The 26,728-nt window shown below is 36.3% G+C and overlaps 1 protein-coding gene across 16 annotated transcripts in view; it reads right to left on the bottom strand.

Moving 5' to 3' along the window:
• Positions 1-3,302: 3,302 nt before the first annotated feature.
• The window catches only part of GULP1 (GULP PTB domain containing engulfment adaptor 1), a 148,669-nt gene continuing 125,243 nt past the window's right edge, over positions 3,303-26,728 (bottom strand). For 13 of the 16 annotated variants that reach the window (XM_064515059.1, XM_064515060.1, XM_064515058.1 and 10 more), the window contains 4 exons: positions 23,118-23,342; positions 20,145-20,283; positions 12,913-13,007; positions 3,303-5,362 (listed from right to left, as the gene is read on the bottom strand). In XM_064515059.1, coding sequence (XP_064371129.1) covers positions 5,291-5,362; positions 12,913-13,007; positions 20,145-20,283; positions 23,118-23,342 — 531 coding nt within the window. In that variant the 3' untranslated portion in view covers positions 3,303-5,290. The remainder of the gene's footprint in view (positions 5,363-12,912; positions 13,008-20,144; positions 20,284-23,117; positions 23,343-26,728) is intronic. The other 3 variants (XM_064515072.1, XM_064515070.1, XM_064515071.1) reach the window with 1 other exon arrangement.

Here is a 26,728-nt window from a genome sequence, read left to right as displayed (position 1 = left end):
ATTAAGGTTTTGTGTTAACAATTTATTAATGGACATTTAGAAAGGACTTTCTATAATTAAAAGATGACCATTATTCTTGTTGACACACTTTCCAATCAACATGGGAATAAGCACAATTAGCTAAAACACATTTGTAGTGTTTTAGTACAGACTCTCCTTCTGGAAGTCTTCATCAGACAAGCATATTGGCTAGGTCTATTATGGTACAAACTGCTGCAAATCAGGATCAATGAATGGAAATAGGAGCTGGTGACAGGCATGCATCTTGGAAGAGGCTTACTGAGAATAACCTGCTCTGTGTAATGAGGATACAAGTGGTAGGAAAAACATTCATTGTTTCTGGCTAGCTCAAACAGCTCTAATAGCAGTTCTTGTGGACTGCAAATAATGTCAAATCTGCTTCTTGGCAGTCCTTGTGCAATCTTGAGGTAGCTGTAAAAACTGATATGGCAGAAAGAGAGAAGTCCTATAAAATCAGTAAGTTTCGCAAAATATGTATGATGTTACCATCAGATAGATGGTAACATCTATCAGATCAGATGTAGATGTTGAAAAACGTGGAAAAAAATGACAGTAAAAGCTCAAACACACTGATTCTCATCACTGATATTCATATGAGCCTTAAAGTGAGGGTTCAGTCTATTCCAAAACTCACTGTTGGAGACTGAACTTGCAGTTCATTATTTACATATAAATTAGATTCTCAAGAAATTTCTTAAACACAAAAGGTGTATTGCATATTCATAAGATCAGAAATCTTTACCCCATCACACACACATTTTGTGAAGTCCATGAAATCCACTGAAAGCGTATTTTAATTCCAGAAAGTCTTTTGGTCTGATGAAAACATACAAATGCCCACTTTCTTTAATCCATGCACTGACACTCATTGAATGTTGAGGTATGACAAGAATGCTGTTTGTATTCATGGACTTTACATTTTGACAAAATGTTGCCTACCATTCTGAAATAATAGGAAAAAATGATATATTTTGTTGATGAGAACTGCTATGTACTTTACACAGTTGACAATGGAACATGTATCACAGTCTCTCAATAAAGGGACCATTTTTCTTAAAGGGGGAAAAAATGCAGGTTAACTGTCTACCAAAGTTTATTTGCTGTCTTTAGGTGAAGCTTACAAAGCAAGAACTTTGGGCTGCATTTTAGAACATATGACCAGTTATTTAGACAGACTTTTAAGAGTGACTCCTGCATCCTGTTATTCTAAAAACAGCAACAAATCCACGAAATATCAAATTAAGAAAGTTGAGAGGTTGGATGCAATTATTTATACATCTCCTTGTCTTAAAAGGCTGCCAATCTACAGTTATTGATAGGATACAATAAAAACAGGGGCTCTGCACATTTAACTAGAGGTTTCTCAGGCAGCGGCACACTTCTCCTTTGCAGGAGAGACTCTTTTTGTGAAGCAGAGTCTCTTGGTGAGAATGAGACAGTGCTGAGTTCAACAAATTGAAAAATAATCATAATAATGAAGCCTCAGAGCCAACTCCATTTCTTGGCAAGGACAATCACCATTGGGATTATATAATCACGCTTTCTTCTAGAAGTGTTAGAAAACTTGAGGCACTTTCTTTTTCCTTTCTTCCTTTCCAAAAATGAAGCCAAAATAAAATATAATTCCTCTTGCCACATGAAAAATTGATCTTTGCCAATTTGAATGACCTGATCAAATATACATGTCTAGCACAAATCACATCTGTCACATGGAAGGATAAAAGCAAGCCACTTACAAACCAAACAAGCTGAAGTAAAGACAACAGGTTAAGCTGACAACATCCTGTAATGATGCTCAGTAATTCATCCAAGAAAGACTCCAGACAGGGGAAAAAAAGTGAGAACTAACCATGGATAAGCTTATTAGCCTTAAGAATATTAACCTAAAAACCATAGTTACTCAGGCATGATGTAGTAAGCATGTAGGAAAAGAAAACAGTCCTCATCACACAAGAAAAGTAATAGAAATTGAGGACTCTTGCTTCTAGGTGTTCATATAACTGGGGGGCAGACATCAGTGCAGTAGCTAGTTAGCTGACAAATAGAACTGAAATTCAGTATCACACATTCTGGAAGTGATGTAGTCACAGCATGATCAGTAGAGTGATTATAGTTAAAAACAGTTTTTAAAAAGTGTGGGGGGCAGTGAGGGGAGGCAGGGAGAAAAGCTATCCAAAAGAAAAAAAAAAAAAAAAAAAAAAAAAAGAATGGACAAATCGGAGAGCTCCCAGGTGCAGCAGTATTTTATTTTTGTTGGAGAGCAAGTTTACAAGTCCAAAACTTTCTTGTTCAAAAATCATTTTACCTAATATCTCTAACAGAATAGATGATGTTACTTTTTATTTATTTTTTTAAACAGTCTAGAAAAAAAGGAAGCTTCTGTTAAGAGAAATCCCCAAGGCCACAGAGGTAGGAGGAGCAGCGCCACTTTGAATTCTCAGTCTAAACTGGCTATCACAAGCCTTTTTAAAAGGCAAGCAGATACTTAGAAGCTCTGCAGACTATGCTTTTAAATAGATAACTGAGAGACTAGGAATTTGTTACCAGGCAGCTTCCAAAGATAAATGCTGTTTTCAGCAATGGGAAAGCTCCCACCACCTAGACCCCTTGTGCTGTTCTCAAATGTCTACTTTTAATACTAATATACTTTCACATACCTATTTCTTGCTAGCACTGACAACGTCCATTTCCGTAAACTCTCCAAGCCTCATTTCTGCAAATGGAAAAAGTTAGATGGGTTTTAAGTAGTTGTCTGATCAGAACTCTTGCAATAGAAATAATCACCAGATGGTTTAAGATTAGTTTTCTCCTCTCCAAAGCATCAACACCATATGCTGCCGCGTGTCCCATTAACAAGCCTGGTTTACAGAGTTGCTTTCTAGGATTCAGAAACACTTTAATACCTCCTTTAATTCTCAAATAACCATTGGGGTCATTTAGTAGCTAAGTATAACAAAGCAATAAAAATAGTCTACGAAATACTGGAGAGAGACAGTGAAAAAATGAAAACAGGAATAAATATTTTTATTTACTAGTATTAGGTACTACATATGGAACAAGATCTCTCTCTCCTAGTTACAGATTAGGCTAAATTCAATAAAGGTCAAACAATGGAGCTATTTTACACTGGTTGAGATCAAGTTTTCCAGTATAAAACGTGAATTTGATGTATTTCAGCACTAAATCACTTTTCATATTAAGTCTTGCCCAACACTTATGCAACTTCCCACCCTCCCTTCCACTGGGCATTTTACTAAATGAAATTATGATCTGGGATGCAATTTATTTAAAAACATTTATTTTAGGCAAAATTAAACAGACATTTGAGATTACATAGAAATACAATTTCCAATCAAATCACTTAACCTTTTCATTAAAAATGCACTGCTGTGTTGATTTAAGTATTTCTGTATGGATTGACCAGTTACGTAATATATAACCATGCCATTTGCAGCCAACTATCATAAAAATCAGTAAAGAAAAGGTATTCTTAAAATGTGCAAATATTATCTTAGTATTGTGTTACCATTGATAATAAATGGCCACTAAATATACGCTCATTATGTAAAGCTTTTTAAAATACAATAAAAATACAAATTCTATTTGTTAAAAAAGGCCATTACTATGGCTACTAAACATCCTCATTATACAAATTCCAAAATACTATATGACAAACAAAATTATAAAGACTTTTCTTTATGAAACATATACTATTCTATGTTAGTGATTTTATATATTTTTATATATATATTTAATACTCTATATGAATGCTGAACAAAGAATAAAAGAGGAAGACTAACATAACATAGAACATTAAGGCCCACATTCAGCAAGGTACTCAAGCATATGCCAAACTTTAAGCAGAGGAGTAATGCCGTTCATTTCACTGGATTTCACGGTTTTATGCAAAAGTGCTTTGTTGAAGAAGGCATAAAGATATACGTGCAACAACAAATTTACAGAATGTATTTTTTGTGTAAACTGTAGCCCCTAAGATCAAAAGTAGGAGTATCACAAAAAAAATCTCTCCTCAAAACAAAACATCCAAAAACTCTCTGAAATTTTGTTTTTCCAAATCTAAAAAGAGAGTTTTCAAAGGACAGTATTTAACTAACATAGAGATTAGGCATTAAAATGTTAATGATAATACTTCTCTGGGGTAAGAGTAAGATGCCATTTCATTGCTTATGTTAAAGATTAGTGAAGAGTATGCATAGACAAGTTAGCATTAAACTCTCAAACAGCTGAAAATTTTGGTGTGCAGTTATTTCCATAATATCAGTTACAGTGGGTATCAAGAACTTACTAAGTTACACTGAATTCTTGCAGCAGGCTTCCAAATTATAGTAAGACATTTAATATTACAGCAGACAGTGAAAAAACTATCCAACAGACCTAGACTGTAGACACTCAGGAGTTGAAAGTAACTTACATGAGTGATGCCAGTAAACACAGTGTCTGCTTATGCATAAAATTACATAAATCCCTAGGTCACTGCAAGATCAGAATCTTATTTTTAAGTTATGATTATGATGTAATGAATTCCAAATTATACACTTTACAGCTCAAGTACAAAAAAAAGAAAAAAAAGAAAAAAAAAATTAAACCAGCAGGCAATTACTTTGCCCATTCTGCAATTTAGCAGTCCTTCTATGCACATTCAATGCCAGTAACAGTAACAATTTGTCAGTTTCTAAACTGTGAATTATAGACCTAAAAATCTTCTGGATTTTATGAACTAACAACAACATATATACCGCATAGTAAACATACACTGTAATAGGAATTAACTACATGGAATACATATTAATATTTTAAGCATATATTAGCGCTTTTTCATTGCAATTCAACCTTTTTTAAAATTAGATATTAACGGTCTTACTGGTTGGACATTAAATTATGGCCTAAGAACTTAATTTCAACATTCCACCATGTGAAATATTAAGTAAAAATTGTGCTTGCATGTCTGCGAACAGAGAGAGGTGTGTATGAGCTTTCTGAAGAACTTTCCCAGGCTAATAATCATAAGGTGTAGCAAACTCGGGCCAAAGAGAAAGAAACACAACACTAATTTAATTTATATTTCATAAACAAGTACAACTTGTTACATTTGTACAGGGAAACACTGGAACTAAGCTGAAATTTTACAGAAGCAAACCTTACAAGAATTAACATGTTGAAAAACAATTTTTGGCAAGTGGATAATATTTGTGAATACGTGTTTGGAACTGAAAAACACTGTAAGAATTTCATATTTAGTTTCTTGCCATCAGCACCTGCTGTCTAGTGGGTCAAGACAAAACACTGTGCCTTCAAGAGTTAATCCCATTTTGAACCCCTCCTGCAATGAAACAAGACATAGTTAATAAACAGGAAAGCAATTTCTAGAGGATTATGCTCTCTTTCTATAAACTTCTAAATTCGAGTTCATCTTTAGACACGTAAGCAATATTCTGAGACTTTTCATAAGGATACTTCAGAGTGAATCACAGACATTTATATTATCCTGTCAGCAGATATTTAATGCGTCTCAACCTATAAAAGGCTGTATCTCTAGTATAACAAAAGAAATATGTATATAAAAGAAAATATTAAATATTAAATATTCATATACATAAGTTGATAGAAAAACAAACAAGCCTGACTGCACCACATTATTCCTGAGTAAAATCCGATGTGACTGAAAAATCATATGCAGGAAAAATCAGTGCTATGTGAGCAAAACAACTTAGCATATTAACACTTCAAATGACTCAAAATCTCAATGTTTGTTCTGAACTGTTCACTGTGCTAAATTGACAGCTGTATACTCTACAGCCTGCTGTCATCTGAGCTTTTTCTTAAAAGGTGAATAAAATCATACCTGCTCTATTACAAATGCACAGATTATGAATTTCAAAGATATGTAACTCCACGAAATAAAATACAATGTTCATTAGAAAGTTCAAAGCAATTCTTAAAAAGGTCAGACCAAAATTCCTCTATTTGCTCACATTAGTTTCATCAGTAGAAACATTAAAATGTTTGTAAGATAGAGGCTGCCAGTTGTTTTTCTGTTGAAAAGAACTTTATTCTACAAGTAGCTCTGATTTAAAAATGTACTTAGTTCGCACGAGTTCTAAAATAACATCATCACTTTTAATACAGGCAAGGTGTTCTTGTTTTCATTTGTCTTTTCTTTAAAAGCAGCTGAATAACTGTGGCTTGACTTTCAAAAGAAAAGTCACCTTTGAGCTGAGAAAATTTCAGTCTTTTAGGTGAAAGTATTGCAAAACCATACGCATAGAAATGCCATGAGAACATTGACTCCAGCAGCACCTGTCAGTGCTCAGTTCAGTACCATGTTATCACACGGTTTACCTAGAGAATATTGCTCATATGCTATGAAATCAAAAATGTGTGCTTTTATGTACACAACTTGTAAAACAAAATAAATTCTGTTGTAAAGTCATCACTATTGGGATTAAACTCAAGTCTTTTCTCATAACGCACAGAAGCACCTCAAAAGCATACCTTTCAGCTTTAAAAGATAAATCACAAGTCAAACTAGCTTCATTTCGAACAAATGTAAAGCACAGGCTAGAATTTTAAAAGTGTATGAATGTTTAATAATCCCACTGGATACTACCATCAGGAGAATAATGCTGAGAAATAAAATAAACCTCCTGGAGACGATTTCCAAATGGCCCCAGATTTTCCAAGCAGAGTCTGGATGCTCCTAAAAGCAAATTCATCCTATGAGATGATGAGCCAGACACGCTACTGAGCTGTAAACCTTTTCAAAATATGTTGACAACCAGTTTGCCTTACCTGGGCAACATGGTGTTGCCAAGCAAACTGGCATATTTGTTGTTTTGCTCTGTATTTTTCAAAAAGCTAACAAAAGCAGCATTCAATGCCAAAGACATTTCAAGCAACACAGTATCTGAAGCTGCAGGTAAAACACATCCTGTTTTACATGGGAACAGTGGTTCCTTTATCCAAAGGAAGCAGTTTAATTGATGCGGCTTCAGTCAAAGAAGGATCCCTTACACAGGAGCAAAATTCACAGGATTGGCCCCACATTTTAGCCTGTTCAAGCACAAAACCTTCAGTTACAGCGTGCCTGAAACGCTTAGATTGTAAAAGGGGTAGTTTGTGCTTCAGTCTGAGGACAGGTGATACAGCCACTACACAGCTGCAGTAGCGCAAGGAATATTGGCAACTGGTTTAACAAGGACGAACAACTTCATTCGTGGCTCTCCAGAGAGCCATTTCAAAGCTGCACCAGTCCTGTGCCTGACCGTTCCTCCTACGCCTCCCTCCATACGTCTGGAGCACTGCAGGCTGGTGTCACGCAGCTGCACGTCCAGTGCCGCTGTTCTGGCTGGCTAACAGCAAATCACATCTCTGCATTTTGGAAGCGCTCACATCTCTTTGCTGCTGCGTTGATCATGTGTGACTTTTTTTTTTTTTTAAATTATTCCACACAGCCTAGTGTTTTGTCCCTTATCACTTACTGCATTTGGTACGATTTCACTTTGAACTCTTTCTACTTGCTTGATAAAGAGTGGTCGCCCCTAGCCTTTCCTTCTGCAACTCCATTCCAGACCATTTACCCCCACATTCAGTCCTCCTGATCTTTTAAGCTGTCTTCTACATTTTGCATTTAAACAATCACATTTTCACATATTTTCAATATGATCAATGTTAATTGGGTTAAGAGATGGCTGTACTATATGTATCAAATTTATTAAAAAGCCTTTTACCCTTTATTGCCATAATGAACCATCTTCAGTTCTACAAAAAGTACTGATGTAGTTGCCAGGTGCTGTATTAGCACCATGCCTGAGAATCCAGCTTATATAATAGGCAGAATTTATAAGTAAAATCTAGTATTACAGTGTCAGGAACTGCACTATTAACATATGCATGCTTAAAAATTGCTTATGTATATAGCTGTCTAATAGGAACATGACATTTCAAATGCTCACCTGCTAAATAACACAAAATCCACTATCACATCACAGGGCCAGATACTACAGTTATTAGCAGCATTAAACTTTCATGGCAACCACAAGGTTAAAACACATAGAAAGTAGAGCAAGACAATTTGGATAGCCAACTGGATATTTTTCAGACTTTAAAAGAATGCCAAATCCAGATTTGTTTTTCATGAGGGAGGGCAGAAGGAAAGAAGTGTATAGAAGTATAAACCAGGATACTCAAAGGAAAGCCATATCATCTAGGCCAGCATTCCCATTAAATCAAATGCAGCACTCAAAAGGGAGAAATTCGGAACATTTTAGCCCAGCAGACCCCTGGGCAAAGTGATTGCAATCAAATTCCTACAGATCAAGAAAGCACAGACTTTGGATTTCCGACAGCAATCTCCATTCCCAATCCCACAAGTTTTGCAAATTAACTTCTTAAATCATTTTGGAATCTACAAACTTATACTTTGGCAAACACATGATACACTACCAAAAAAAAAAAAAAAAAAAAAAAAAAAAAATCCACCAGCTGCAGTCAACCAAGCTGCAGGAAGAGAAGGTTTGTAAGGAAGGAGTCTCTTACGTTGCACCACAGTTGGATTGTGGTTAATGTACATCGAGTATCCTATGCTGTGGTTCTCAAAGCAACACAGAACAATTACAGCTTTATGTCCACTTACAGGACATAACTACATGCTTCTCTTAAGTCTTATGGCTCCTATTTTAAGGTGCTGTATGATTATTATGACGTACATAATACAGCATATGCCTGCTTTCAACTCTCCACTCCAAAACCCAGCATTCACAGCTGCAAAAATAACAACGTCAGTTGGAATGACTGGGAAGAAGAACAGATTATCAACTATGCTTTATCATTTTCTATTAAACTAAATTAACAGGCAGAATTTTTTTCTTAAAAATGACATATATAGTCAGCTCTTGGTTCCAGATGAGTACTATATATAGACATGTACCATTTATTTTAATACAGAGTATTTTAAATATTTTGCCTTGTGAAATACAAAATTTCATATTCCAATAACATGATCCTTAGCATAACACACTACCTTACTCATTAAAACAACACGCGTGCCATGGCTTCCTGTACTTCAAAGCTTCAGGCAACAGTAACTCCTAATTTAATATTTAAAATCTGCTGATTTTCAGGGAATGCAGAAAAAGACCATCCCAACACTGGCCAGGAGTGGAAACAGGAATGGCTCTAAAGTGTGCATCTACATTGTGCCCTGTTTCTATGCTCACACCTGCATAAAGACGACATGAAGTAACTGTTTTACTTCCAAGGTGATTTAACACAAGTACTGAACATTTTAGTTACCCAAGAAAATGACAGTGTTGTACCAAGAGATAGGGTTAGTCTTTACAAGGGAGGAGCAAAGCTCATTTTCACTAGAAAAAATAACCCTCAACCAACCACCTCAAGAACCCCTCCGCCCTTTTTGGTTACTTCATGATAATAACCAAGACACATGAGCTTTCCACAGTTAAAAAGGATGCACAATAGAAGACAAAGTACTTCCATCCTATCACAAAGTAAATTTGCCAAAGTCGACCCTTGTGGCTCTCTGAGGTTAACTCACTTTATCACTGCACAATCTGACTGAGCTTAATGGGCTTAAGGAACCAAGGGCCAAGAAAGCAATGATAAATTCGTATTCCTCTGGGAAGATAATCTAGAGGGCTGAGCATAACTTGTTTCAGATGGAAATAAGACAAGCCTGCTGACTGCTTCAGGCCATACAGGGAAAATGGTTTGCAGCTCCTGGAAGCTTTATGATATCAACTACCTCAAAATTTTTATAAATTACAGCAGCTGTTGCTGGTATGATTCATGATGGAGGGAAACTTCCCCTCACTATGAGATTTCTGGGAAAACAGACACATTCATTTTATTAATGTTTGGATAAAGTCAAAATAGAGAGGATGAAAGTGTTTCAGCATTAGGGTGTGGAGGGGGAACAGGAGATCGGCTAGTCATCAGAGAGAGGCCTGAGCTGCTAAACTCAGATCTCAGCACATGTTTGAGTTTTAAGCTTTGAGCTCTCCAAAAAGATCAACAGAGTTTGGATTGAGAAACAGAGTAGAAAGAGCTTAACTGTGAAATCTGGATCCTCACTGAAGTTCAGACATGAAGATATTCCCCTGGAGGTTAGGGAACTTCACCTAATCTCATTAGGTTCAGAATATCAGATGTAAATAAAAACCACCTACTACCTAAAGTTTCTTCCCCAGCACCTCTTCTCCTTTGCTATGCTTTCCTTTCCCATCTTGCTCACACATCTCCCGACATACACGTGCTCTGGGACAGCTTTTCCGCGGACTGGCATACGTTGCTGAGCCATGCTACATAGCTCTATGTTAGAAACAGGGTAAAAGCTCGGACTGAGCTGCCCCAGCCAGTCTGTCCCTGGCTGGCAGCCAGGTATCTTGCTGGCCGCTCTACAAGTATACAATAAGCTGTACTTAACAATGCGCTCTCAGAATAAGTTTATAATTTGAACTGTCAGATGTGTTAGTAGACAACTTGCCTTCATATATTTAATCAAATACATATTTACTGAAACTCAAGCTTAACTTTTATAATGCAGTCCTCAGACCCCTTAACTTTGTATTTCAGCATATTTCAAAGAATGGAAGATGACTACAGTTTAATGTTCCCTATGGTTACATTTCTCAGAGCACACTGCATTTTTTGTGGTGTTACCTTTTCTAGTGTCCATTCATCCTCCTCCTTATTGGCTGTGTCTCTCATACTTGCAGACCTCCAGCAAAGCTATCATCTGCTCATTTTAATCTTTTAAATATTTATTTCCAATTTAAAAAATACATTTACAAATACAAACATACTAGCACAGAAATCTACACATCAAAGGTTTTGTTTCTAAAATACAAAACTGGACGTCACTGTTCATGAAGACCGTTTCACTAACAATAATCTGATAATGAAAATTGCATGTTGAAACTTCACTAGCAAAAATGGAAAACAAACAGCAATGAAAAGTAAGGCTTAATATTATGGGCTGATAAGACTGACCGAAGAAAACTAAAATCACCTTACACTATCACAAAAATTGTAGGTCTTTAAAAAAAGTCCTTATAGAATAGCATGGATAAAATACAAATCTTAAAAGATTATACACACATATATACACAAAGTATATACACACAGACACGAACACACACATTTTAATTGTAAATACTTTAAATACCATTATTAAAATATGATATACCAACCATCGCTGACGCTAGGCACCCAGGGAAGCATAAGAAGATAAAAGAGATATTAGTAAAAACACGTTTCAATTTGTATTATGCACCACCACCGATTCATATCATCGTCATCTATAGAATGAACTTATACATACCTGGCAACTAAATCTACCAATGGTGATTTACAAAGCAACGGAAGGATGTCATAGTTAATAATTGTACATAGTTTTTGCTTTGGCCAAAATCAGAAGTGAATTTTTCACATCTGATCAGCTTTACCCTTGATCTCAACTGGATTATACATGAACAAGTTTTGTACCTATACAAAGATCCACTAATTAGTTTTCAGTGTCGGGGTATGCCAGACTGGTATGCTAGCACACTAGAACAAAAAGCACACAGGAAAGTTGCAAAAAATAAAACGCGTGTGAAGGGGGGGAATATCTGACCAATGCAAGATTCTTTTCAGTAGGCCACAGTAAAGCCCTAGGGTTTGGGTTTTTTTGTTGTTTGTTTGGTTTTTTTTTCCAGTCAGAGTAGAAACAGTGATTAGACTGCTCCACTTTGACTTGAAAAATCTTTGATAAAATAGCCTTCCAGTGTTCCATTGCCTGATGTTTTATGAAGTGATAGCAGTTAGCGTGTCTTATATTGCAACAATGTAAAATTTTGTCAAAACATTGTCTGTGATAAGAATTTTTAGTGCCTGATAATTACCTGTAGTCACAGGATTTTTCCAGTATCCAGAGATACTATAGTATAGTTTTTCTTACAATGGGCTATCCACAATGGATACATTGATATATATCAGTGTGAAAGTACTAAAAGATTTGTTTTTTTATGCTGAAAGCCTTAGCAGTAATGTTATGGCATTCACAAAATACATGCAATTTTAACGAAAGTGAAAAGCTGGTTTTGGCTTTTAGTTACCGTGTGAATTGTGTGGGCCAGAGCGCATGTGAACAAGAAACTAAAATTCCTATTTGAGCTGAATTTGCTAGTGGTGCTGTCCTAAAACTGGCATGGAAAATGAAATTCCACAGAGAACAGGAATTCAAAATTATACTTAGGAAAATAAACAGAAATTAAATCTTAATTCAAACCAAGATCAGGTCAGTATCTGCTCCGATACCATACAGTATTTCGGAATTAACATTTTACCATGAAAAAACATCAGTTGAGAAAGATTGGATCAGTTCTCAATAGTTTAAGTGTCCCAGAGTACCACAGTCGAAGGCGGCCATTTTTACAGGCAACAGAAAATGACCATGGCCCCTGCTCCTACTTTGCCTATGCCAATGCTACAGGCACCCAGACTGCTGCCTCTGAGGGAAACACCAGGGTATATGGTTGGTGATGGTTGCTGGAACCAAAGGGTGACAAAATCAGTGTATCTATCTCTAGGACTCTCGCCTCAGTTCCCTGTTCCAATTCAACCCAGCAGCAGCAGTACCCGTTTTGATTGCGCTGGTGACAAACCTTGAACTGGTGCAGGTGTCTGTATTAACACCATGGGCTAACGTTTTCAAGGATCCCCAGGCAGACATTCCAATTCTAATTCAAAGTCAAGAATACTTTTTCTTCTGTGTATGCAGTCTTTAATATATCTTTAACATACTGTAAATACATACTTCATGAATATTCATGTGGCAATGAAAAACTACATAATTGATAACTTAGTAGTTACCTGCATCTCATCTAGTTTGGACTGAATGTCTGGTGGGAAATCTCCTGCTCCACAACTAAAAGGGTCAAAAGGTTCTGCTCCAAAAAGGTCTCTCTCTGGAATAACAGAAACATAAGTCACTGAGAGAAAAAGTATGGTCTGTGACAACACCTCTTTGAAAGGAGACATCTTCTTAAAAAGCTGAGTAACAGCACATCTAAGCATACAACTGATTAACAATTAAAAGAAAAAATTAACATTTAAATTTGAAAGTCAGGTCCAGATTAGCATTCCAAATATTAATACTCAAATATTTTTCCAAGAACACCATCAACTTCTGTTTAAGCCTCTATTTAGTTTTCATTAATGCTTTTACCTTCTGCAGGAATTTTTGGGAACTGCTAAGAAGTAGTTCCAATTTAAGTAATAGATCTCCTAGTGAAGTGAGTTCTAGAAGCAGTGCATATGGGATTTTCAGAAATGAAGAGGGCACAACTGTACATCAATTGTGAAATTTAATTTTAATATTATATCAGAAACATTGTTGCAAACAAACCAGTCTTCAGGTCCCCTGTCTGCCACTTCTTGTCATTAGGTTAAGGACTTTGCAAAGACAAACAACTACCTCTACTCACGGAAGGTAAGCCCTTCATTCGACAGTTCCTCAACACACAGCTCGCAGTAACTAAAACTAATTGTTAGGGTTTTAAAATCTTGGATGAGATTATCATTCAAGAAAGAATGAAAAAGTAGACGACCATTAAAGGTCACTTACCCTAGAATTCCACTAAACCTGGATCCATTAATAGTAACTAAAAATTTCTCTTTGTCAATACTATATAGTTTACCACTTTCACTTTTTCTTAATTCTAGTAAGCTTTTTGGTAGAGGGAGGGAGGTGAAGGGTTTTTTTTGGTTTTGTCTGGACAAGAACCACCCCTTCCAAGAACCGTCTTTTTACTTACTAGAACACTGTAATGCTAGTTCCGCTTTGTCTGATAGCCCAACTAATCTGCTTTTTTTCTGCTCAGTAATGGGAAGTTTTTTCCCTGTGTGTAAGAGTGCTGTCTAGAAACAGTTGTTCTAGTCCACACTGGATTGACCTAAATCAGTATGAAAATCATTCTGCTATCAAAATTCAACCACACTGACTGCAACAATTGCAGAGCAAAGTTAATATAGCCTTGTTATTGCTAGAGAGAAAATTAAAACCATATCCTATCTCCTAACCTGCAAACTGGCCCAGCAGGAAACCTGAGAAGTGTACTACCTATCTTAAAACTATGTTAGCTTAAAACCACGAAAGTAAAAAGGTCTGTATTAGTATCTTTGAAACTACCAACTGGTTTTGTGTTTTAGCCAAAAACACTACCTGTAACATCACAAGATGGAAGCTGACAATTGACTATGTGGCACTAAACAGAATGCTGCAAAGGATTTTCTAAATTAAGTGAAATCATATTGCAGTGTTACCACTTGTTATTAATGCTGAAGAATGTGTATATAGCTAAACAAATGTCTATTTATTTTAGCATCCCTGAATTTTAGCCCTGCACTAATCAAGGCTTTTCAATCTCTTGCCGTTCATGACATTCTCCACAGGCTTTGGTCTAATCAAAGAGTGTTACCAGGCTACATTGCACAATATTATATTTTAAACAATGAGCAGTTATCATTGTTTTCATAATATAGTACAGAAACAAGCAGGAACTTTATGGATTATATACCTCAAAAACTGGCCATGTAGCTACAAACCATCACATAGGAATAGGAGATGGCTCAGACATGAGAGGCTTATTCCAAAAGCCCATCCAGCTCAGTAAAAGTCTCATCCTTATTGGCAGAGGCAGGCCACCTTCATACAAAAGACACTTTGACTAGGATAAGCTAATGTAAAAATTATGATCTACTACCTGGTCTCTTGCTTCTTTTATAGACCAAATGGAACTGCTCCAGTATGACCAGTGTCTTACATGCTTTGATGCTCCCTACCTAGTAACCTTCTGATCTGTAGCAGCTTTGATGGTCAATCTAACCTGTACTGGGGAGAAAGTAATTATGCTTTATGTCCTTCTTGTGTCTATTTCTCATTATATAGGTACATTCTTTCTTTCTTTCCTTCTTTCCATAGTTTCTTTTTACCTAAAAAGGAGCTGACAACAGCTTTCTGTGTGGTCAGACAGCTCAAAGCAGCCAGTTTCAACACCAAGCCTTAGCAAACATGCAAGGAATGTATTTATGAAAAAACAGTAAAGAACACAACTCCTGCATTTCTTCGCAGTGAAATATGACTTATCGCTACCTCTAAAAGCAAGTATTTCGCACATTATTCTGACTAGCTTCCCATTCATGCCTAATTATTGGGCTTTTATTAATGACAACATTTCTGAGCTCCGTAACAGGAGGATTGCAGAAGGTATAGCTCTTTTAATTTCACCTGCTTTCAGGTAGACAACTACTTTGTTTATACTGTTTTTCAAGGCATACTTTGGAATTAGCTACAGAGTGACTTATGCTAATTGACTGAGCCTCATAAGCTCTGTAGACAATCAAATTCTAAACTGATAGCTATTTCCTAGCTGGGTTTCCACAAAATACTATTTTGGGAACTATCCCTACAACGTGATAACCATTTCAGCAGATAGGCTGAAAAAGTCAACAGATATAAGAGATTGCACTGCTAAAAGTCATGCATGGACAAAGTTCCATGACGTTCTCAATAGCATTGACGGTGTTTCTTGTTTAAACAGAGGTTGATGACTATGTCAAAACTGGATGAATACTGAAATTTAGTCCTAAAAAGCTCCACTCCGAGATTTCTGCAGGCTTATCTACTAGTGTTCACCACACAGTACAGAGAGTGCCCCCTTTAACAGAGACAGCACAAATCAATAACTCGTGATTTCATGCTAGATTATTTGTATGAAGAGACATTAAACACAACAAGACTATCTTTCCTGGCATGCTCCAAAACATCTGTAATATAGACAGACAGACAAGCTTTTCTCCAATATATAGCATTTAGTAGGCTATTGAAACTGATCTTTTCAAACAACATATATAACTTCCTTTTCCTCATTCTGGTCACTTCCATTCCTTCCTGGATACAAATAAATTCACAGCTTGGGAAATTGACCAAAAAAAATGCAAAACCATGAAATGCTAATATTTTACAACCATAACCCAAACGACAGAAAGAAATGAACAGGTAATAAATTCTTGTTCCTGTGACCTATCTGATATTCAGGACAGAGTAACAGAGCAACAGAGCAGAAATAAGAAGTACAGGACAGTAGCAGCCTGCCCTCTGTAAGAAACTCAAAACTAGCAAGAATCAAACAAAACTCCACAAACATTTGACTTTTCTGCTGCATTTTGCATCCCAATCTTCTTTACATCAGCTACCATTCAGATATAGAGTTATGCTGATGCACGCTTTCCCCAGATGTCTTGGAACAGTTGTGTTAACAAATAAAAATAAGCACCCAAGAAAATACTTGGGATAAGTTGGAAGCCAGGAAGCCTTTCCCTTATCTGCAGGCTCTTCCCCCCTCCCCCGCTTTTTTTGGAATTACTGCAGCATAAGAAATGGTTCCACTATTCTGAAACAGATTCTTAAATATCTTTGGAAAGACAGCATCTTGGAAAAATTTCTATGTCTACCAGTTGCAACCTTAGATCACTGCAGATGCATTTGAGAGAAATAAATGTTGCACGGTTTGAAAGAGAATGTTTTCCTCCAGTCCTTCTCTGAGATATGACAATAATGCTGTACCAAGAAGAAATACAAAAATTAATTCCTCTTCATAATTTAAGACGACCCATAAGAATGTTTGCAATCTCTTATTCCGTGCCCTAAGGAAGCAGCAGCATGGCATTTAATACGGCATTTTTGTTTGCACTATGCACGGGTCAATACTTCAGCTGAGCAATTTTTATATGGGGTTGCACTGTTTATGTTTAGCCTGCAAGCTGCTGACTGTAAAATTAGCTTTAAACAGTAATTTTCAGGAGCATTTTGAGTAGAGATAGGACTGTGGAAAAGGCTTTTGTTTTGGAAAGAATCACTGTTTTGCAATTTTTACCTACAGGGACACCAGGAATTTCCTTGATATGCAGCTTTCTGGCCAAAAATGATGCAATTTTCTCCTTTAGCTTAGGTAAAAACAACCTATTTGGTATTACTAAGGTATCCAATAATGAGCAGACACTTACTGAGAAGCCATATTGCTATACTACTAAGATCATGAAATTTCAAGAATCTTATCTGATTTTTAAAAGCTTAAATCTCTTGGAGATAATAATCTTTCCAAGAAAAGGCCGCTGCTGCACTCTTCTTCCAGTATTAAAATTAGAAAGCCACATTTCTTGACTACTTGCAGAAAGCTAGTCAAAGGAAAAGACACAAATTATAACCCCTAATTTTGTGTGAAACATGAGTGTTTAATGTAGCTTGTTGGGTTATATATATACATATATATGTATATATATATGTGTGCTTGTGTGCACGCACGCCTGTTTGTGTGTGTGTATATATGTGTATACACAAACACATATATAATCTAAGCAGCCCACACTCCCTCTTCCACGAGAATGCAGTGGTCTCTCAAGCTTTTGCTAGGAAGAGTTTTGAATATGAGCTGGAACTTCTGATGAGCGAAAGACAATAGCACTGGATGTGTTCAAATATGCTTCAAAACTACATGCTGAATTAAGGACTACTGGGATTTGAACTTTACCACATCTCAGTGCCTGATTCACTGAGTAACCAGATATTCTGAAATAAGTCTTTCAGACCTTTACAAAAAATTTTTTTGAAACTTTAAAATCCTTCTGAATGGAAGTGTAATTTTCCAGACAGCACTAGGGTGCCTCTGTAAATAAGGAAAAGTAGAATTAACATGATCAGCTGTGCAGCTTAAAGCTCAATCTTAAGTACCTGAAGGGGAGCTGGGAAGCCAAATTGTCGAATCTGGGCTTTTTTCTTTATGAAAAACTAAATTGTCCTCCTAGTGCCAATTTTCTCCAATGAAACACTTTGAAGAATTCAAAGTACTTGATGCTGTTACTGGTTTCCTGAAAGTGGGATCCATTTTTCCTGTGCAGTGTGGTGATTTGCCAGCTGGCCCGCTGACAAGAAAGACGAACTTCAGCTTTGAAAAGCATGTTTTCCTTGAGCAGCGCAAGCATCATCCCTAGGTAACAGATGAATCCCACATATGTTGCTCAGAGGAAGTGAGCAATCAAGACTGACACTGGAAAACAGCATATCCTTCAACTTTCTCCTTTTTTACTACTAAATGTGATAAAGGTCAAAGTTATAAAAATGTTAAAGAGCAGAAAAAGATAATGCTATACCTTCATCAAAAGTGGTAAGTGCAGAGGTGAAGAAAGTAGAGATAAGAACATGAAAAAGGACCTCAGAAAAGGAGATACTCCAAATTCTGGCTCCCCTTGGTTGCCATCTACTTCACAGATATTGGAGAAAGAAATGCCAGCTTGTCTGTACTGGCAGCAATAACGCCAAATAACATTTTATTGTACACTATAAGTGTACAATAATATATTAGTGTAATATCAGACAGCTTGAGTGAATTTCTTACGGGATCTGAACTTTCTCACCCAAGACTAAGTCCCTGTTTATTACAAAAAATTCATCTTCCATTTCAAATTGTATTTTTGGAATATGCCAAATGGTGTTAATAGTTGATGAATCAACAATTTTCCACATATGCTTTGTCTACCATAAGGTAGACAAAGAGCAGTGATGAGAAGATGTGGCATTGACTACCTACACTCTGAACTACATCATCTTAATTTAATGCAAATGAATAAAGTGTAGAATCATAACACTTCTTAAACAGTGTATATCACTGAATAAATAAGTCATTTATAGTATTATCTATAATACAAGTCTCATTGATTAAACAAACATAAAACCTACAAGGGTGGAATTTCCAAAACCAGTGTTGAGTGCTGACTTTTACCAACTCCATAAGAATTTTAGCACTGATTTCAATGGAAGCAGAGGCAGAACAATAGATAGTATAATTGCGGAAAGAGGAACTGTCCTGTAATTCAAGTTACTAATTTGAATTTTATTATTTTTTACGAAATCATAAAAAATTTCTTAACAGAACATAAAGAAAACTGTTAAGCTAATCTTTATTTCTGTTACTGTAACATCTGAGAAACGCACATAAAATCATTTAAATTCAGTTAAGTTCTTCTCTTGAAAAAGAAAGGAATTTTATATTGAATCAATAGTCTGGACATCTACTTGCTATTTAGAGGGTGGCAAGCACTGTAAGCAATGGAAAAGAAAGATGTTTACATAAGATATTGGAGAAGACACTGTCTGAAGTTTTGCCATGTGTCTTTATAACCGTGCACAGCCCTCCTGCATACCTGAAAATTCTGTGTATAGCAGCAGACGTCCCAAAACTGGCAGAAACTCTTAAGAGTGTGGTTACACTGTGGCAGGTAGTAACATCAGTGTTCCTTATCCATACTCAAATAGGCAGAGACAGACTATACTACAGGCAGACTGATATTCCTACAACCTCTAACACTGCTTGTGTTTGGTCCCACCCCAATCCCCCACTCAGTGGTTTCCAAAGCTTTTAAAACTTATTTGTGGACTCCTAAAAATTTTCCAGTGAAAGTGAAAACCTTAACTGCCTTAAAGCTTTTGGAAAATAAACTTGCTGTTCCTAGTCATCTGCTAGAGATCTTTTAGAAGTGGTCCACAAATCTGGAGAGGCCCATCAATTATGGCTGAAAAACAAAGCCGTAGATGATATGAAAAATAAAATTATTATGCCAACACACTACTACTACAGAGATTTCTTCAGCCCTCCCTTCAGCATCATCTTCACCATACTTACTCCAACTGCTGCCCCCCTCAGAAACGCAGATGCTAAAACTATGGCTTGATATAGAAAGAACTAATAGAAAGTCAAAATATTTCCTGAATTAACTACAAAAAGCATACTGTAAAAAGAAAAGCCCAGTTATAATCCCCAAACTCCCTCAAACTGTTAATAGTTTCAGCAAGTAAATAAATTTGTTTATAATGTCACTTGGCAGCAACAAGTCTTTGGAGAAGATGGTATAGAATGAAGTGGCATTATCAAATGTGACTTACAAAAAACATATTTGGCTTGTCATGCAAAATGTACATAAATCTTTTCAGATGCTTTATTAAAAAAAATAACGTAAGCAAAAATTAGGTCAGTTGTTACAAAACTTACTGATCTCTGCAGATCTACTGGGTACTGGAGGAGGCTGTGTGCCATTGCGAGTAGGTGTTGATGACTGAGGGGATATGGGAGAAAAGGGAACCATATCAAAGATGTCAGTGGAGGGTGATTTAGGTGTCACACTGCCTGCCTACAATAAGGACAATAAGTATTAGGGCAGTATTTCACATTAAATAAAAAAATCACAATACTGAATTCTTCAGCATGCAGATAAGAGCAACAGTTTCAAAAAAGTTAAAAAAGAAAAAAAAGAAAAAACCCAACAGCATGCAAAACCCAGCCCCTGACACCAAGCAAATGGCATTTGCAGTCCAGAGTCGATGAAACATGCTAAAACTCTCCAATACATAAGCAGCATTATAAGTTTTCCCTTTTCAGTATATCTGGTACAGCCAGAAATATATCACACTTAAACCTGAAAAGCCTGGAGACAAACAGTTCTATATTCCACAAAGAAGTGTGAATAGAGATATTGTTCACAAGACCCATTTAAGATAATACAGCAATAGCAATATGCTATAACCCTGAATGCACAGAACCAGTAGCTTAACTTAAAAGATACAATCCCAGTATTTCTTCTTTACTAATTCTTCCTTAGGTGATTACTTATTTGAAAACCTAAGAAAGCTGCAATGACCAAGGCTTCAAGTGTATTTTTATTAAGTAGCAACCTAGAAAAGTGAAATACTGAATACAAAAATCAAAATAAAACTTTCTCATCCTTGACTATGGAGCAGAACAGATTTAATTAGTAAAGCCTGGGATTTTTGGCAGGCTTCAAAAAATACTAGATAAACAACCCCTCCTCCCACCCCCCTCCAACTCAACAATTACTATGGTTCTACAGCCACATTTATTTTTTAATGATTCACTCCTCCTGCCATCGGTCCATTACTTCAGGACATAAACAAGGCACAGTTAAGTCAAAACAAACTGAACACTACAAACAGATGAAGAAATAGACTGACAAACTCAAGGCAAAATATATGTGCAAAACTAGTTTGCATGTTAATGTTATTACTTGGACAAATAAAATACTACATTCTGGGTAATAGAAGGACGATATTGCCAGGCATGGGGACAATCTGCTACTTTAAAAAAAAGATCCAGTTTAACCATAAATCACATGAAAGGTTTTAAGCACAGGTTAAACTGGTCAGACAGATCCTTTTATGCAGAATATCTGTATACCACAGTCTGGCAAACTGCTAACTTTTATCATCGCTGGTCCATGAGAGTTTCATTGGCCTAAACCTTATTCTGGAATATTACTTCCTTTAGTGTCAGTGCTTCAGCTACCAAAGCAATCCTTTCACAGCAAAGATGTCACAAATTTCTAAGCCAACTCCATAGGTAGCCTTGAACTACCTCTCTCTGGATTCCGCAGTGGCTGCAGAGAAGGAAAGGATATGGATCATGCTCTTCCACCGAACACAACGCTTAAAGAAAACTAGATGAGGAAGTCTTATACTACTTCTTTTTTTTTTTTTTTTTTAAGGAATTTTGAAATCATATTTGAAATTTGGATTAGTAGAGATCTAGAACTGTTCATTACCTCCAAGAACTTGGAATATTTCTATCTAGGTACGCTGAAGTCCCAAGCATGAACAATCCACATTTTGCATGTTGTTTTTTCACTTGGATCTTTTTAAAAAGCAACTCTCTCAGCCATGTTATTCCCTCCAAGATCAGAGCTGAATTTGCTTTACAAAATAACTAATTTATAAGGCTTCCACACATGCACTAATCTTACTGCATTCAACAGGAGCTGGCATAAGAATTTCAAGGATTGTCTGTTGCGAAAAGATTCACATGAATACTGTTTAGACACAATAGACTTTTAGTATGGTGCTCATAGGACTTGCATTAACCTCAGAGTCAGAGTAGCTCAAGCTGGAAGAGATAGCTGGAGGTCATCTGCCCCCACTCAGAGCAGGGCAATGTACGTGCTGTGACCCAAAGTAAACCCACTGTGAACTCCATATCCCTCATACAAGCAAAACTGAGTGTACATAGGTTTTGTCTGCATCAGGAATGTGGGACTGGATTCAATGAGAGTAGGTACATGCTGTGTATTAGTCTACACTTCCCACTGACATTGATGGATAATCCTAGAATGACTTGAAGATAATTAATGCTAATAGATATTCCTGCATTTATTAAGAGTGTTTATGGCTACATAGAAGCTAGATAAATAAACAAACAGTACTTGTGTTTAGTCTTAAATGAGTCTTTTTGGCAAAACAAACTTTTCACTGACATTTTCTGTTTGTGTGTCATTTTGCTGAAGTTACCAGACATTTTGATACTACAGATACAACCAGCGTAAGTAAAAATATGATTTAGTTGTTTTAAGAAATGTATATTTCTAAGCCTATATGAGCACAGGAAGCATTTTTATTTAGTGAACACATGCAGAAAGCCACAATGTTTGCCAAATACAGCCAAATGTTACTTGCAAATGGAAGAAAAGTTGAGAGTATTAGCACATTGCTATGAAAAGCAGGCAGTATGCATATTTCACATTTAAGGATAATTTTCAACCTTCATTTTGCACAGTTTTTATAAGGTATATTAAAAGGTATTTAACGGCTGACTTTTTCTACTAATCTAAGGAAAAGAAACCATTCAAATCAGACCTTTAGATTGTTTGCCTTGAATAACTATTCTTAGTATAATGATTTTAACAAAAGATTAATAGGTAACATAGAAGTAATTCATTAATAGATTAGTTACAAAATGTTGGAAAAATAAGAATTTTTAGATTTGAGGTGGGGTCAGTGGGAAGCTATGCAGAAATAAATCTTCACAAATTCTGTATTTGTATCAGGAGAAAATCTAAGATACATCTTATCTGTCCTCTAACCACTGTCCAAAATGCACAATCTTAATACAAGTTAATAAAGAACAGAGAACATTGGAAAGCCTAAAAAAAGTAAAAAAGCTTTTGCACAGCAGGATTACACGAGGTCTTGGGTAGCTGTATTCACTGGCTGGCTTTTGAAGACCACTTTTTGAAGGTGGTGGTATTAACAATCCAGATGGTAGTCGGGAGTCAGGAGAACTCCTAGGAGTAAGGGTAATGGAAGACATATCTAAACAAGGAGGTGAATCCTCATTGTTACACCAGAAAAAAGTAGAGGGTCTTTGAAACATATGTTCATCGTTATCACACTTTACGTGCAGCAGCTGAAAAGGAATTACAGAAAGAGAAAACATTCTGAGGAACAGAACATGGTAATGTCAGGGAAAGAAGAAGAAATACATTTCATGCTTCAAAAAAGTTTGTTTGCAACCTGCTGTTCAGTGCTATAGTGACAAGATAGAGAACTTCAAAATATTTTAAAATAAAATCTAAAAAGGTACTGCAATAAAAGGCAGCCCAGCATTAACTGGAATGAAGATGACTTGCTCCTTGATTGCACCAAAACAAAATGAAGGCATACGTCTCTCCAAAAGTGTGTGGCAGATGCACTGACAAATGTCTGTATCTACCAAAATATCAGCAATATCTCATATTTGCACATGGAAATTAGCAGTTAAGCACATATCCAGGAAGGAGAGTTACTCTGGTGGTTATGGCATAGGCCAGAATTTTCTTTCAATGTGATCTCTGTGTCAGGCAACACCTACCATTTATATCCCACCAACTTTGAAAGAAAAATTTATTTAACTAAAATGTTACAACAGAAGTTCACTGTATACAAATTGTAAGGCTCACATTACTATATTTTATTATTTGCTAGATTTTATTTCCCCATCTAAGGGATTTGAAAGCCTAAACATTTACAGACAGTAATGCCCTTCCGCAATCTTTTCTACATGTATGAATAATTAATTTAACTTAGAGAAAGAACTGAATGGTACACAAGCTGAGATCCTTTGCTGCAGTTACAAAGGAATCCTCACACCTCTACCATTGCCCAGAATGCAGGACAGAATAAAGCTTCTTTTGCTGCCTGGGAAATAATAATGTTGAGGACTACAAGATTCTCTGGATCTCCAGAGCTCCTTACCAGTGAACCACAGAACAGCTTCAAAATGAGGCAAACAAATAATATTTGCACCAGAAAGCCTAATGGCAGATGTTAAGAGCATTCTTTTAAGATGACAACTTAGGTGCAAATAACTTCAAGGTCCTGGTCTGAATTAGACAGACAAGAAGTTGAACCTAGCTTGTCTCACATTAATGGCAAGTACATTACTGTATATTCCACCAAGATTCCCTGCATATTGAGAGTGAAGCAGAAGGCTTTGTCCACTTTTAAAAAAACAAACAAACAAACAAAGCCCCCACTAAACCCCCTTAAGTTTTGTCTGAATAGGAAATATTTGCAATACTAAAAAGCTTCAAAAGAAGTGAATTCTTGTCTAGTTAAATTAGAAACACAGAGCCTTTAGCACTTATCCAGGAAGGAAAAGCAAAAATATTTGATTTAAGAACTATGCCCTACCAATCCTTCTGCTGGGTTCAAGTCTTAATTCCTACCCAAAAAAGGGGAACAAAACAGCTTTCCACTGTTAAAACAAGGCTATAGAGGAGAACAGATTCATCTTTGAATCTTAACAGAAGGGACTGATGTCTTGTGCAGACAGTTCTTGACCAGGGCAAGAGGTTATATGCCCAGAATGCAGGAACTGCATCTGTACTGTAAGTACCTTGCCTAAAAATCACCCTGGCTTGCCCAGGAGAAAACACTGGTAGATATGTGCAGTGAAAAATTCAAAGTCTACTTTCATTTTCTTCATATACTCTTATATAACTGATAGGACACATTTCATTAAAAGTCTGGCATAACTCTATTAGACCAGGATTTGATCAATGATTTTAAACCAAGTTTTTCATAGTTACGCAGAAAACAAAACGTTTCAAATCTTTTTAAATTGAGTCTCAGTTCTTCTTTCCTTTCTTTACAGATAAGCCAGGTTAAGGATACAAGTGTCCGAATTTAGTAACAATGCCATATTTATGAGAACACTAACAACGACGACCACAAAACTCTATTCAAAATTAGCGATTTATAAGAAAAATAATGTTTTTAATTGCAATTACAAATACTGCCATTACTAAGCTGGAATTGCGAAACTGAATATTTTGAATGGCAATCAATAAAAATGAAGACCAAAGTCTTGCACCATTTTGATTAAAATTTCAAGAGTGTCACTATGCTACAACTATACAAGACTTGCAATGCATTGTTCTCCCACTACTGTATAATACTTGCTCCTAAATACATATGAAAAATAGATCTCATGATAGTTAAATACTAGAAGATATTAAATGCAAACAGTCAAACTGTTTCCCTGAAATGCAAAACAGCAGAGAATGACTAGTCTCCATATAAAAGCATGTTTATCACACAAAAAAAGAGAGAGAAACTAGTAAAGCTCATATAGGATGCAAAGCAGCAGAAACATAAGGATCATGAACACGTACTGAAAGGTTTCAGTATAATAATACAGTGATACAAAATTTGTAACAGACATGTTTCCTCAATTATCCGACAAATGAACGTTAAATCTTTGCTGGTTTGGCAACAGATATTGTGAGGCAAAATATGTAGCACTTTATATGACCATTTTGGAAATACATTTAGTTTCATTAATATATTTAATTTGCACTGCTGGATGGAATCACACCACCTTGTTCTGTGCCATGCTGAGTGCTGCTCTGCCAGAAGGACCTCAGCACTTCTTTCAGCCTCTGAGGCACCCACAGCTGTTTTATGCTTATAGACCACGGCATTCTAGGAGCCCACAGATGGGAGAGGTCTGGCAGGAAAGTGCATGCAACAACAGAAAACAACAAATAGAAGGCCACAAAGCAATGGGTGACACAAGGCTTTAAAAAGTAGAAAATATCAAATTCAGAAAATGCAAAAGGAGAAGGAAACAGCCCCTTTTCTAAAGAACGCAGCCTTAAAAGGGTCTTGGGAGCAATGAATCTGTGCTCTTTTAGTTATTTTGCCTTGTGCTTTCACAAGGTGTATTTGAGAAGCTCTTTCAAAAAGCCTGTCTGTTCCTCATTTAAATTCCCACATGGTCTTCAAAGGGTTGATCTGTAAACAAGACTTATCAGTTAGGCAAAGAGTTACTTGGGAGTCCAGCAATTTCCTGGTTCACAAGGCTGCCAATAGAAGTGTGTCATATAGGGAGAGATCAAAATCAGAGAGTGTCCTAATGCACCTCCCTTTCATTGAATAGAAACATATGTTACAAAGGATTTCAGAAAGTCTTACCTATTCCTTTGATTACTATAAAAGTTCCCTTTGTTACAACAATATATATCTAGAGTCTTCTACACAACTGCAACTTCTGAAACTTAATAGTCTTATGGAGCAAGTAAACAGAGAAAATGCAGTAAAAATATATTAAATTGCCATGTTGTACTGTAATAGTGTATCTCCTGAGCTTCCCACTGCACATGTAATATTGATAGGGTCGATATTACGACTTTCCAGTTTGGGTCCCATTTTGTCAACACAAGAGAACACTAAGACAACGATTCTTCACCTAGCCATACGTAATGAAGTTAACACGGGAGCCCAGCAGACTGCGTCTCTATTGTGATTAGA

The sequence above is a fragment of the Dromaius novaehollandiae genome, chromosome 7 (genome assembly GCF_036370855.1).
Source record: "Dromaius novaehollandiae isolate bDroNov1 chromosome 7, bDroNov1.hap1, whole genome shotgun sequence".
In the NCBI taxonomy this organism is placed as follows: domain Eukaryota; kingdom Metazoa; phylum Chordata; class Aves; order Casuariiformes; family Dromaiidae; genus Dromaius; species Dromaius novaehollandiae.
The sequence above is the reverse complement of the archived record's forward strand: the minus strand, read 5'-3'. Positions and strand labels throughout refer to the sequence as shown.